This window comes from Aureobasidium namibiae (genome assembly GCF_000721765.1).
Source record: "Aureobasidium namibiae CBS 147.97 unplaced genomic scaffold scaffold_13, whole genome shotgun sequence".
Taxonomy (NCBI): Eukaryota; Fungi; Ascomycota; class Dothideomycetes; order Dothideales; family Saccotheciaceae; genus Aureobasidium; species Aureobasidium namibiae.
In genome coordinates, this window is record NW_013581196.1 from 122649 (window position 1) to 136401 (window position 13753).

General features: G+C 50.6%; 8 protein-coding genes across 8 annotated transcripts; 4 read left to right on the plus strand and 4 right to left on the minus strand.

The window, feature by feature from the left end:
* Positions 1-342: 342 nt before the first annotated feature.
* Positions 343-4250, plus strand: M436DRAFT_83537 (synaptojanin-2; the record flags this gene model as incomplete). Its single annotated transcript, XM_013570183.1, has 4 exons — positions 343-691; positions 744-951; positions 1002-2961; positions 3012-4250. 4 exons carry the CDS (start codon positions 343-345, stop codon positions 4248-4250), a joined length of 3756 nt encoding a protein of 1251 aa, XP_013425637.1.
* A 536-nt stretch (positions 4251-4786) lies between these two features.
* M436DRAFT_74332 (NAD(P)-binding protein) lies at positions 4787-5929 on the minus strand (the record flags this gene model as incomplete). Its single annotated transcript, XM_013570184.1, has 2 exons — positions 4787-4834; positions 4895-5929. The coding sequence occupies 2 exons, from the start codon at positions 5927-5929 to the stop codon at positions 4787-4789; spliced, it is 1083 nt and encodes a 360-aa protein (XP_013425638.1).
* A 408-nt stretch (positions 5930-6337) lies between these two features.
* M436DRAFT_83539 (uncharacterized protein) lies at positions 6338-7291 on the plus strand (the record flags this gene model as incomplete). Its single annotated transcript, XM_013570185.1, has 3 exons — positions 6338-6359; positions 6421-6500; positions 6665-7291. The coding sequence occupies 3 exons, from the start codon at positions 6338-6340 to the stop codon at positions 7289-7291; spliced, it is 729 nt and encodes a 242-aa protein (XP_013425639.1).
* A 190-nt stretch (positions 7292-7481) lies between these two features.
* On the minus strand, positions 7482-9353 carry M436DRAFT_51507 (uncharacterized protein; the record flags this gene model as incomplete). Its single annotated transcript, XM_013570070.1, has 1 exon — positions 7482-9353. One exon carries the CDS (start codon positions 9351-9353, stop codon positions 7482-7484), a length of 1872 nt encoding a protein of 623 aa, XP_013425524.1.
* A 655-nt stretch (positions 9354-10008) lies between these two features.
* On the minus strand, positions 10009-10455 carry M436DRAFT_11956 (uncharacterized protein; the record flags this gene model as incomplete). Its single annotated transcript, XM_013569927.1, has 1 exon — positions 10009-10455. A coding segment is annotated over one exon (447 nt), but the record flags the coding sequence as incomplete, so codon positions are not given.
* A 413-nt stretch (positions 10456-10868) lies between these two features.
* On the minus strand, positions 10869-11309 carry M436DRAFT_74335 (uncharacterized protein; the record flags this gene model as incomplete). Its single annotated transcript, XM_013570186.1, has 3 exons — positions 10869-11024; positions 11074-11184; positions 11244-11309. 3 exons carry the CDS (start codon positions 11307-11309, stop codon positions 10869-10871), a joined length of 333 nt encoding a protein of 110 aa, XP_013425640.1.
* Positions 11310-11601: 292 nt separating this feature from the next.
* Positions 11602-12459, plus strand: M436DRAFT_83543 (uncharacterized protein; the record flags this gene model as incomplete). Its single annotated transcript, XM_013570187.1, has 1 exon — positions 11602-12459. One exon carries the CDS (start codon positions 11602-11604, stop codon positions 12457-12459), a length of 858 nt encoding a protein of 285 aa, XP_013425641.1.
* A 354-nt stretch (positions 12460-12813) lies between these two features.
* M436DRAFT_83544 (uncharacterized protein) lies at positions 12814-13744 on the plus strand (the record flags this gene model as incomplete). Its single annotated transcript, XM_013570188.1, has 2 exons — positions 12814-13635; positions 13733-13744. 2 exons carry the CDS (start codon positions 12814-12816, stop codon positions 13742-13744), a joined length of 834 nt encoding a protein of 277 aa, XP_013425642.1.
* Between the last annotated feature and the right edge of the window lie 9 nt (positions 13745-13753).

A 13753-nucleotide genomic window follows, 5' to 3' on the forward strand; every position in this document is an offset into this window, starting at 1 on the left:
TTACATTTGTTCCTGAATAACTTGTGAAGCTTGAGTCTCAAACCCACCTCTTCGTCTCTGTATTCTCCATATAACCTCCTTTCCGTCAGACTGAAGAGCACATAAGACAGACGTTTGGATTTCCGCATCCCAGCATCGATTTGCTTCCAATCGATCAGACATATATCCATAGTTATCCTCACTCACGAGACACGTTCTGTAGAACAATCCCGGCGTCAGCTGACGTTCCGAAACCATTGTTAATCCATCTCCTGGTTAGATATGCCTACCAACCTGCCTACTTCCTACGATAATATCGCATCCACTTTCTACTAGGAATCTCTTAATTGCAAAGCATGCGGCATGACAATCCGTGTGTTACTGAGGGACCATCCTCATCGCGCGATTGCACTGGCAACTGATGACCACATCTTGACCTTCCGCCATAGTCCCTCGACTGCTGGCGCCTCTTCGCTTTCCGTCAACTCCACCCAAAGCGCGACTCTGCAGCCAAAATGTATGGTCGAGTTTGCGAAGACTGCTGATACTGATACCACCGATTTTCGATCATTGACTTCTCTTTCGGTGTTCGGAACACTTGGCTTGATCACGGTCAACGGCGATATCTTTCTGTGCGTTGTTAATGGAGCACAAAGAGCTGCCACAGTGAGGGATGGCGAGAACGTCTTAAAGATCACCTCCGTCGAGTTCCGTGAGTCTTGTAGTTTCAGTCTTCTTGCGGATTTATTGCTCATCAAGACCAGATTGCATAAACAAGTCCGACTATGACTATCTTGTTCTGGATCGTATCAACAACTTCTCGACAGACGATGTCGATGAAGATGGTTTCGACCATTATCATGCTAGAGATCCTGCCATGGAACACCCTTGCATGGCCATGAAGAAACTGCTCAGTGGAGGCACCTTCTACTACAGCGCAGACTTCGATCTGACAAGACGTCTCCAAGACAGGTGTGTCAATCGACATCTCTATCAAACAATACAAAGCTGATTTATGTTAGATCATCATTGTCAGCAACTGTTGCAATCGACAGTCTGGATGCCGGCTTTCTATGGAACTCATACATGATCCAACCACTGGTCAGCTTTCGCTCCAGGTTATCAGAGCGAGAAAGAAGAGATCTGGATGCTTCTCGCATGTTGACATCTGCGATACGCGGTTTTGCCATGACCCTAACAGTTCCCCCTGCATCTTCGCCGATCAGCCACACATCTTCTGGCTTTCCTTCCACACTAACATTGCTATCTCGTCTATCCTGCCGTAGAGCTGGTACTCGTTTCAATGCACGAGGTATTGACGACGATGGCAATGTTGCCAATTTCGTCGAGACTGAGGTCATCTTTTCTACGCCTGCAGGTACAAGCTTCTCTTATGTGCAAGTACGAGGCAGTATTCCTCTGTTCTGGGAACAAGCAGCAGGCTTCACTCCAGGACAGCAAAAGATACAGCTTACTCGGTCTGCTGAGGCATCACAACCTGCATTCGACAAACACATGTCTGACCTGGAGATCACCTATGGCAACATCCACGTAGTCAATTTGCTCAGCAATGAAAAACCTGGTGAACTCGAGCTCAGTCGGAGGTATCAATCCCATGTTCGTAACAGTCCTCTAAATCTGCCTTCTGGCGAGCCCGGGGAAAAAGAGGTTGAAGACCACGAGCTCATCAAAGAGACTGACTACGATTTCCACGCCGAGACTCGCGCACTTGGATACGAAGCAGCAAAGGGCATCAGAAGATACGTCCAGGACTCGATCGAAAACTTTGCCTACTTTCTCTCCGAAGAAGTAGATGATCAACCGAAGAATGCCAACGGTAGGCCACAATCGGTTATTCGAAGGAACATGGGCATTCTACAGCAGGAAGGCGTATTCCGTACGAATTGTCTTGACTGTTTGGACAGGACGAACCTGATACAGACACTCATCAGTCAAATGGCTATCCAAGAGTTCTTGAACCAGCGAGGCGAGAGGACAGCAACCAACGATTTCTGGGTTCGACATGGAACCCTCTGGGCTGATAACGGTGATGCCTTGTCTCGAATCTATGCAGGCACCGGAGCACTAAAGTCCTCGTTCACCAGACATGGCAAGTCGTCTATCGCGGGCGCTTTTGCAGACTTCCGCAAGAGTGCAACTCGATTGTATATCAACAACTTCGAGGACAAAGGCAGACAAAACGTCATTGATATGCTCTTGGGTCGTTTGGTTGAGCAAGTTCCTGTTCATCTCTTCGACCCTATCAACGACTGGGTTTCTGCAGAGCTTACAAAGAGGACAAACGAGTATTCAGCTTGCGACAATATCAACATCTATGTTGGTACATTCAACCTCAATGGCAAAACTAGGGGCTTGTCTGAGGATCTCTCGCCCTGGCTGTGTCCACCTGTCGATCTTTCTCAGCAACAGCCCGAGATTGTGGCTGTCGGCTTTCAAGAGATCGTCGATCTTAGTCCTCAACAGATCATGTCTACGGATCCTCATAGGAGACAAGCATGGGAGGATGCAGTCAAGACGACGTTGAATGAGCATGCTCAAACTCTAGGATCGGAAGAATATGTCATGCTGAGAGGTGGACAGCTGGTCGGTTGCTCTCTATCTGTCTTTGTCAAAGCGAGCATTCTGCCATATATAAAGAATGTGGAAGGTGCTCTGAAGAAGACCGGCATGTCCGGTATGGCAGGCAACAAGGGTGCTGTGGCTATCCGTATGGAGTATGCCAACACATCCATCTGCTTGGTCACTGCACATTTGGCTGCAGGATTTGCCAATTACGAGGAGCGGAACCAGGACTACCGAACGATCAGCCATGGGCTTCGATTTGCAAGGAATAGGTCAATTGAAGATCACGACACCATCATCTGGCTTGGCGACTTCAATTATCGTATCGGGATGGCCAATGAGAAGACGAGGCAGCTGGTTAAGATGGGCGACCTCGAAAAACTCTACGAAAACGATCAGGTAAGTTGTGTTTTGGTTTGATCAAGCATCTTTGTACTGACCAGTCACAGCTCAATCTCCAGATGGTTCATGGCAAGACCTTCCCATACTACAACGAGGCCAGAATCACTTTCTTGCCGACATACAAATACGATGTCGGTACGGATGAATATGACAGCAGCGACAAAGCTCGCATCCCTGCATGGTGTGATCGTGTCTTGACCAAAGGCCACAATTTGCGTCAGATACACTACAATACTGCACCTCTAAAGTTCTCAGACCATCGACCTGTCTACGCCACTTTCCAATGCACAATCACCGTCATTGATGAAAAGAAAAAGCAAGAAATCAGCGAAGGACTCTACAAACACAGACGTGCTGTAGTCGGTGGGCATACTGCCACGAGAGCTGACGATAGCGATGACGAAGATCTACTCGGCTATGAGTCCATTGAGCCTGGCTTGCCGCCAGCAAGTTCGGACAGAAGAAAATGGTGGCTGGACAATGGTATGCCGGCTCGCTCGACGGTGAAACCTCCAAGCGACGGACACGTCCGCAATCCGCAACGAGCACCCAATCCGTTCAGTGCTACTACTGAGCCCGACTGGGTCAAAGTACCTCGACCCAATCCACCACCCCCACGCTCATTGTCCGTCCGCGAACGCAACACTTCGGCAGCATCGACATCATTGAATGAAAACTTGGAGAGAAAAGCAATAGCAGGAAGCCGAAAATTACCTCCAGCATGGCCTCCACACCAACCTTCACAGCCTACAGCACCCTCCCGAACCTCTTCCTACCAACCCAGTCTCCTCGACGACCCAATCTCCGAAGCAGATCCGGCACCACCACGTCTCCCCCGCCGACCCTCTACAGCATCCCAGCACTCAATCATTCGCAAAGCCGCACCTCCAGTCCCCAAAAAGCCGTCTACTCTGCGCTCAGAATCTCCCTCTGGTAGCACCAGAGATGAAGCGTTTGCCCCGAAACTGCCGAAGAGAATCAATACACTGCCTGTGCAGCAGCAATCGCCGGTTGTTGCAAAGAGTGTGAGTATGCCTGTGTTGCCGCCGTCGAGGAGGAGTACGGTGGAGGTTAATGCAAAGGGGATAGAGAGCTGGAGCAGACAGACCAGTGGGGCGCAGAGTATGTTTAGTGCAAAGAGTACGCAGGTGAAGGGGGAGGATGGACCGCCGTTGCCGCCGAGGAGAGGGACGGGGTTAGGACAGGGGAAAGCACAGGCACAGAAGAATTTGTTGGATGATGAGGAGGATGGGATGGCTGCGTGGAAGCCTTTGAGACCTAATTGAGCTTGGTTGGTATAAGACAACTGTGCTCTTGCTTGATAGTCGATGCCAAGTCTTATTGGCTGGAGAGGCTTGTCTCGAGGGCTGGCTTGTTGTTCTTGAGTACATAGCTGATCGGTAATTAGAAAAAGTGCATACTTCTTGGTCTCGACTCGATTCACAGTGCTTTCGTTCTGCCAACTAGCCTCTCACCGTAGTACCTGTGCTCTGCCGTAGCGCAATCAATACTGCCTTTTTTTTGCTTTTCTTTGCTCACTTTTACAAAAAGACATCAAAATCTCATGTCTTTCTGCAGTAACTTCTCTCCCCCCATCCAAATTCCTTTCATCTGGATCCTCGGCCGCCTTGATACTAATCTGCCGTTCAAAACTGTTTATGTGTGGCAGAGTCGGACGAGGATATACAGTTTTTCAGCTGACTTGTGGCGTGTACGATCTGGATGTGGAGTATTTTGCTGTTTAGACGTTGTGCATATACCAAGCATTATCTTTATTCCTCTCCGTTTACTGTTGGCATGGTGCTTATCGACCAACACGAAATCAAGATTTTTTGCCTTTCTCCTTGTCGTTCAAGATACGTCTGTAGTCCTGGTGTCCTTTTGTCAGCATACACCCCTTCAGATCCTCAAGGCGATACGTGTAACTTACCTCGCAAGCCAGCCTGACGGCATCTACAAAATCGACTCGTGGATAGTATCCCAATATCCTTCTCGCTTTTTCATTACTCGCATATCTCGTCCCCACGGCATCCCTTACACTACCCCTACTCAATGCACTTTCCCTGCCTCCCATCACCCACGCATTGACCTCTGCCATCAACCCAGCAAACCAAGCCAACGACGTAGGTATCCTCAGTTGAAACGGCGGCACGTGATCGAACTGCTTCCAAACAGCCAACATAAAGTCTCTAAAGTAAATCGGTTGTTGATTCGACACAAAAATAGCCTGTCCTGCAGCATCCCCCGGCACCGGAGTTGCAGAAAGCAAATTTTCAAGTGCGAGAACATGTGCATCGGCCACATTCGAAACAAACACGAAATCGTACATGTTGTCTCCGCTGCCAATTATCCACGGTGTTTCGCCATTGGCGATGCAGGCGTGCATGGTGGCGATTACGCCATAAGTGTCTCCAGGCCCGATGATAGTCGCAGGTCTCAACGCACAGGTTTTGAACGAGGCAGAGGCGTTGTTGGCGGCGAGGACGGCGAGTTCGGCGGGTGCCTTTGACGCTCCATATGCTAGAGTTGCACGACCGATGGGCATATCCTCGGTCATGTTTGGAAAGTCGTGGTCCAAGTCGTCGGAGAGCACTGTACACGAAGACGTGTGTACAAAAGCTTTGCATGTTGTCTTTTGCGCCGAGCCAAGCACGTTTAGTGTCCCGAGGTGGTTTGTGGCGAATACTTTGGCGCGCAGGGCCGGAGAATTGCTGTAGCGTAGGCTGCCGTTGGGTACCCAACCTGCTACGTTTATGATGGCATCTGGGTTGGCTTCAGGGATGGCTGAGTCTACTTCAGAGGCGCGGGTTATGTCTGCTTGGATGTATGTGACGTTGGGTTGAGAAATTGGTGGAGGGCGCAAGTCCAGGTTCGTTAGTGGCCAGGTTGGATGTGCGGTTTGTAGTGCTGTGATGACTGCCTGTCCTAGGAATCCGGAAGCGCCGGTAACGAGGATATGAGGCATATTGGGTATGGCTATCGTGCTCTGAGGGTATTGCTATTGCTACAAAATAGCTGGTACAAAAGATAATGTGAAACAACAAAGTGATCGTGGAGATAGCAAGGGAAAAGGCATGTAGAGGGAGCAGAATGACGCCACCATTTCAGTCATCATGGAGGGTGGTCGCGATGCGCCAATGCGAATACTTACTGGCAGGAACAAGTCACTTGTCTATGTACTTGCGAGACTATCCATCGTATTTGATGCTCCTGGACTTGGTCTTCCCATGTGTGATGGTATGCAAGATGGGGGGTCTCTCGAAACTCTTTTCTTTGATGAACTCTAGACGACCAGTCTTGGCGGGCTTGAGAATTGTCGGAATGAGGAACTTGGTTCCGTTCACTGTACTTTTTCAAGACACCATTTTGCGTCATGTTGCTTAACGAGCATATTGGTAAGAAACTATATGAGAGTGCGTATCGTCGATGTGGTAATCTGAACATGTGTGCACGCAGCATTGGTAACCCCTCAGATTTTGCTGTGTCCATACAGCGAACATCATGTACCCACATATCACGAATGGATGAAGGACGAGGTATGTCGATATCATCACACTCCGTCTACTTCCTTCGCACCATCAGACTCCTTTCTAAAAAAAAAAAAAAAAGAAAAAAATCTCCCATCTTCCTATGCACCATTTTGTCATTCATATCCCCAGTTCTCCATCAGCAATTAGAATCCATACCAACAACTGCAAAGGAACTCCAAGAACTCACAGCCTCCGAACCTCTGAGTCTACCCGAGGAATACGCCATGCAACAATCCTGGCGCCAGGACCACGACAAACTAACCTTCATCGCCTGTCTACCCCCCTCTCCCATCCCTACAACCATCGTACCAAAAGAAAACGACACACCCTCTGCCATGCTGGGAGACATAAACTTATTCCTCTTCGACGACGATGACGACGACGAAGACCGAACCAACAACAAGCACAAAACCAACGCCTCCAACACCATCGTCGGCGAAATCGAACTAATGATAGCCCTAAAATCCCACCATCGCAAAGGACACGGACGCGCAGCACTCCTCGCTTTCCTGCATTACATTCTCACAAACACTGCTGCCATACTCGACGAATACGCAAAAGCCAAGACAGCGGCACATCTGCGTTACCTGCGTGTCAAAATCAACAAGGAGAATGTCAAGAGTGTTAATTTGTTCGAGAGTGTCGGGTTCGTGAAGACAAGTGCAGAAGCTAATTATTTTGGTGAGGTGGAGTTGAGGTTGCAAGTTCTGGGGGATGGGAATGTGTTGGGTGGGTTGGAGGAGGTCAGAGGGTGGTGTGGAGGTCCGTTGGTTTTGGAGTATAGAGGGGAGGTGTAGAGTATTGTTGTCGGATCACGCAGGTATTGGATCATCAAGGCTGAAACTGAACATATTCGTCCATGCAAACGTTGCGCTCAGAGAGGCACAGGCAAAGGGGACCAAAGAAAAAAAAGAAAAATCTATAGAAAGCCAAAACATACCCAGAAAACTACAATCTGCTAAAAACGCTACATGTGCTCTGGTCATATCAATCTCTGTCGAACCAACGACTCCAACTACCTTTGCTGCCTTCAGTGCCCGCATAGGCTTTTTCCTCATCCTCCCACTTTCTCCTCTCAACAGTCCTTCTGGCATTCCAAGCACGCACAAATCTCCACACCTCGGTGTCCGCCAGGTTCCAAGCTTCCACTGCATCTCTGATGGGAATGCTGTTGCGGGGACCTTTGCTCTTGAGCACCAATCTTGCTTTTTCGAGCAGTGTGCCTTCGTGCACAAGTTCAACTGGATCGGGGATCTTACCCTCGGGTTTGGGGGCAGGGGGACGACGTTCAGGGCCTGGCACGGGTGTTTCTGAGCGGCCGTTGTCGAGTGTGGATTCGAGGGTAGGCACGGGGAAGCCTAGCGACCAAGCGAGATCGCGATGCAGTTGGGCGTTGTTTTCCTCGGCAAGGTTGTCGGGCGTGAGCCACAGGGAACGCGCGCTTCCGTAGTCGGAGGCAACTGCATCTTTGATGTGAGGGATGCGGGCGAAACTGCTCATGCCGGTACCCAAGAACTCTTTGGTTGCGGCTAGTAGCCATTCGTCGCGTTTTGTTGTGCGGCGGATGAAGCGGATGGTCAAGGAATCTGTTTGATGTTGCAGAGATGTCATGGTGTAGGGATGAGGCACAGTGCCGATGGTGAAGAGATCCGAAGTGTTGCGGAACATCTTGGGCTGACTGATAAGTAGTGGGTGGCTGCTTACGCAGGGAACACACTTCTCGCGATTTGGTGGGCAAGAAGCAGGCTGTGGTGATTCCGTGCATTGGGACAGGTTGCGAGCAAGCTCGATGGCCGGTTTGACCAGGGTGAACATGTGATCTGGTAGGGGCTTCAAGACGGCGATGCCGCTGCTGAACGAGTTCTGCCAAGTCGTGTGTAGATGCGAAATGATGAGCTGAGGTAGCAGACGCAGGCCTTCACGGCTCACTTCCTTGTCGTCGGATGCCAGCTTCTCAGCAATGGGCTTGTAGTATTTGGCGATGTTCTTGCTCGAGTAGAAGGCGATGGCTTTCTGGTTGTTATCGACGTGGATGGTATCCTTGTCTAGCATTTCGATGACCGACTTGGCCTTGATGGGCTTCTTGGCACTGAGGACTTGTTCAATGGCCTTGTTGATCTGATCTTTAGGACCGTCGAACAGACCACTCTCCAGACCGTCGTATCGCGTGAGCTGGGGATATTCACCACGGCGCAAGTAAGCAAGCAGAGGATCGTCATGCGGGGCCATAGGTAATGCGACGTAGTTTGCCATGACACCAGTGCCCATGTTGCCCCATGCGAGCCAGCGCATGACGTCCGTCTTAAGGTCATCTTCCAGCTGCAAAGTGGCCATTTTTGCGTACAGAGGGTTGTTCATGGCTTCAGGGCGACCTAGAACAACAGGCTTGAAGCCTTGAGCCCACCACGCGCGTCTCCAGATCAGCAGAAGGTGGTGGACAGACTCGAGCGACGTCTCGTCTTTGTACCATTCGGCGTCAAAGTATGTATAGACGGGTGGTCTTTTTGCTAGAGGGGGTAGCACCGCCCTGTTCTCGTCGAGGGTGATGGAAGACGAGAAGGGATTCATCCACTTCCAGTCGGAGAACCATCGTGCCTCGCCGCTGGTGCTGTTGGCCTGCTCGGGAGGTGGTGAATGTGCCGGCGATTTAAAAATGTTCAGGCCTTGGGGGAGACTCGGTGTCTTGGGTAGGTATGACGAGACTTTTCGCGCGCCTTGATTGACTTGATCGCGATAGGGCACGTCGACGGTGGATTGGCCGAATAGGGCTATGCAGAAAAGGACAAATAGCGCCAGGCTGGTCACTATCTGCAGCCGCCGTGGCAGGTAGGAGCATGGGTTGTATGTGCGTGGTGCCATGATGAGCAGGACGGATCGTTCAATGCGTGTCAAGTCATGCGTCGTCTGGTGTGACTCGCCGTCCAGTCGTTTGTTTCGTCTTTGTCGAGAAATTGTTGACTCTCTCCTTGCCAATCACCGCGCGTCATGGGCTGTGAGCTTGGCCGAGCTGTTTGTTCCGCATTGCCAACTCCTTCTCCGCAGCCACCCTGTCCGATTACATAGGTAAATGATATTCTCCGTCGATTCATGCATTGTAGCTTGGACCTGATTGTTTCGACTGAGCACACATCAGGTTCGTTCCCAAGAGACACCATACACGTCTGATCTTGTGGCCATCTTGTCTTATGTTGAGATTATCGATCCCAGAACGATCAAATTGTACAATCTTTTGCTCCAACCCTAATGTACATGAAAAGAAATACCGATGCCCATGACATCCTCTCTACCTTGCTTGCTCCCAGTTCTTGGACAGGGCCTCATCCACCCTTTGCTGGAACTGCTCTGGTCTGCTAGTTTCTGCTGCTGCTTCAGCACCGAGAACATCGACAGATTCAAACTCTTCTCCTTGATCCTCCTCAACTCCAAACTCGAGAGGCTCTCCTGACATCTCGGCGTCGAGCAATTCGTCGGGTAGCTGATTCAGCTCCGTGGCCAAGAGTTCGTAGTCCACCTCGGGCAGACCCAGCGCACGTCTCTGCTCGTTGAAGCGGTTCTGTACAGTCTTTGTCGCCATGATCATGCAACGCAGCCTCCAGCCCTCCATACCCAGCGCCTTGATGCGTGCCGACTTGTCTCCCAGCAGATACTCGTCCAATCCTCCAACCTTGTCGATCGTGCGCATAACTCTGGTGCTAACGCGAACACGAATGCGACGGTTCAAAGCCTTTGAGAAAAGAGCCTTGCGCTTGATGTTGGGGTACCAGCTCCTTCGTGTCTTGATCTCGGTCTTGCGTGATACGTTGTTGCCGAATTGGATGCGCTGGCCGCCGTAGAGACCCTTGTCGGATTGCTTGAACCATCGTGCGGGTCCGTGTGGGTATGGCGGTACGTTGGCGTGCACTTCGGCGAGTGCGTTCTTGTGTGATTTCCAGGCGAGGCTTGCGCTGGTTGTGAAGGTACGGGCGGCGGGCGCTGCGTGGAGGCACTGAGGCCGGAGAGAGGCGAACATTGTGGCGGTGGCAATGTGTGTTGGTTCGAAGACAGTGATCAATCTGTATAATCGGGCCTCGAAGTTGTTTGGCCCAAAGAAAATGCGCGAACCAGTCGTTGTCTGCAATTGCCCATCCAAAAGTCCATTGCGATTTCTGGATGTCGGTCTTGGCATGCCCGAGCAATGTCCTGTTGCAAACGCCGTGGCCAACAAGCACACACATTGTTGTCTCCGCTTGGAGGTTCGACATATCATTTTGCTCTATTTACCATCACTGGACTGCTGACACTCTTTGGCTTGACTGTACTGTTCGTTCGATTTGCGGTATTTGAATCATCGCTACTTGGCATTCATGTCCATGACTACATCTTCATCGAGGCCCCTCACAGTACACCGGGCTCGTAATCAAACACGGTAGCCATGTCGACAATCTTGCCCACGTCTTCTACAAACTTGAGATGAGATGGGTCCTTGTTCAAGTAGTAGTCTCTGTCGGTCTCCGAGTCAAACTCTGAGACAAACCCATACTGGAGGCCATGCTGTTTTGGTTAGCAGAGTAACCCTGGTCTGATCAAAAACATCACTCACTGCAGCATTCTCTGGGCTGTTGTTCTTTCCTCCTCCGTATGAGCGCATGTACGGCTTCTGTGTATCGGGATGGATGCAAGTGTTCTTGAGTCCAATCATACGATCGCATATCTTGAGAGTGTTGGTGTCAGCGATCAACGAACAATGACTATCGACGAAGCTCCACTTACATCCTTAACCACCGTCGGATCGGTGCCTTCCTTGAATTTGAACAAGACAATGTGTACGATCGGCATCTTGAGGATCTGTATAAGGAGTATTTAAAGGATGTTTCTTTGTATGTCCAAACTGAGGTTCTCGTTACGATGAGGCACGTCGTGATTTTGATGACGTTTAGCTTTCGGAGTTAAGACATGGCCGAGATGTCCTCAATGCGTACCGCAACAAACATCTTGTCGCAGAGATATTCACACCATCCTCACCTTCGACCATGCTAGAGAGATAGACACATGCGTCGCTGTGACGCGCAAAATATGCTGTAGATACGACCGAAGCCGAACATTCATATCGTATATTCCAGGCGACACGATGAGCAAGACGTCCTACGACCAGCCAGTCGATCTGGTCATTCGATTCACCGCTGCTATTCCAGATGTCGTGATAAGGATACCTTCCGCGAGACTTACTACACCTTTGGGTCTGCGGCAACAGATCAGATCACAATTGCCTGCCTCGTACTCTGCAAATCGCCTACGCCTCATCTCTGCGGGAAAAGTGCTCCCCGATGCGACGGCACTCTCGAAGTGCATCAATATCCCTCCACCACCTCCTCGCGCGAAACAAGACTCAGCTGGAACAAAAGTCAAGGCCAAGGGCAAGGAACCTGCAGAGAGCACAGTGTCTAGGGTCTACATTCACTGCTCAATCGGCGACGAACTCAGTCCAGAAGACCTTACTTCCGAAGCAGAGGCCGCTGAGACTGCCGACAAGGCACTCTTGACCGATGCTCAAGTTCAGAGTGCTCCAGCACAAAGTCAAGATGCTACAATCACCTCCTCCACACCTGCTCCTCGCGGATTCGACCGCCTCCTTACTGCTGGCTTCTCCCCTGGCGATGTAGCCAACCTCCGCGCACAATTCATGGCCATCCAAGCACACACCCACACCCCGGACACCATGCCAACAGGAGATGAACTTCGATCGCTCGAAGAAAGATGGCTCGAGAACGATCCTACAAATGCTGCAAACGGTGGAGCAACAGGATCGGACGAAGAGGGCGGACTTGAGGATATGCTTTGGGGCAATCTCATGGGCTTCTTTTGGCCCATCGCAGCTGCGTGTTGGTTGATGCGCGAGGAAGGCGTTTGGACGAGGCGCATGCAAATTTCTGTGCTCAGTGGGTTGTTGGTTAACCTTACTTTTGGCTTCTTGAGAATTACGTCCTGAGCTTGCTGCAGGTTGCAGAAAGTTCCAAAGAGTAGGATCCTCAATCACGTCTCGGAAGCAGTGTTGTGGCATGCTAGTCGTGGCAGGTCCCGGCATTTCAAGAAAAGTCTGCTGGACGAGATGTTTCATGTGACGGATGACGACTACAAAAGTGCGATTCGAGTATGGGAAGTTGCGGCCTCGGACGAGTGTCGTCGCTCCTTCCTCGTCAGCAGTGTCAGGGATTCGTCATCTCGTCCGATGAGCTTTATCGCCTTGATACCACCAAATTCCGCATTTTCGCACCCTCGCACATCGCTCCGCTATTCATTAATCCCATCCTAAGGTCACCATCAATACAGGCAAGCACGCCGAATGCCTCCCAAGAAACCGGCAAAGAAACCTGCTAAAAAGCCTGTCAAAAAGCCTACCAAAAAGCCGAAGCCGCTTGTCAAGAAACCCGTCAAAAAGCCCGGCAAGAAGGGAGTGAGGCTACCCAACAAGAAGCCCATCAAGAAATCACCTGTGAAGAAGTCCCCTTCCAAGAAGCCAAAACCGCCTGTGAAGAAGCATCCGCCGCCGAAGAAGCCACCTGCAAAGAAGGCACAAGTCAAAAAGGTCCCAGCCAAGAAACCTCCCTTGAAGAAACCGTCAGTCAAGAAACCTTCCTCGAAGAAACCGCCAGCCAAGAAGCTTCCGACCAAAAAGTCTCCGGTCAAGAAAGCTCCGGTCAAGAGAGCCCCAGTCAAGAAGACTCCCGCCAAGAAGGCACCAATCAAGAAGGCACCAATCAAGAAGGCACCAGCCAGAAAAGTCCCAAGCAAAAAGCCTCTTGTCAAGAAACCGCCGGTCAAAAAGTCGCCAGTCAAGAAGACTCAAACCAAGAAGTCTCCAACCAAGAAGCCAACTAAACCGCCTCCGTTATCCAAGAAGCCTGAGAAGAAGCCAGCGCCAGCCAATCATCCTGAGAAGAAGCTGCCAGCCATCTCAAGGCCCGAGAAGAAGCCTGACAAGCCCGACAGCAAGCCGCGGTCTATCAAAGGTCCTGACAAGAACTCCGACAAGAAGAAACCTCCGAACAAGAAGCCAGAGTCTTCCAAGCCCTCGTTGAAGTCAATCATCAAGAACCTTTTCAAGAAGAGACCATCGCCAGACAACAAGATCAAGAACACAGCACGGCCGGATAAGAAGATACCTGTACCGGACAAGAAGCCCTCACTAGACAAGAAGATAATGCCAGACAAGAAGATAATGCCAGACAAGAAGATAATGCCAGACAAGAAGATAATGCCAGACAAGAAGATAATGCCAGACA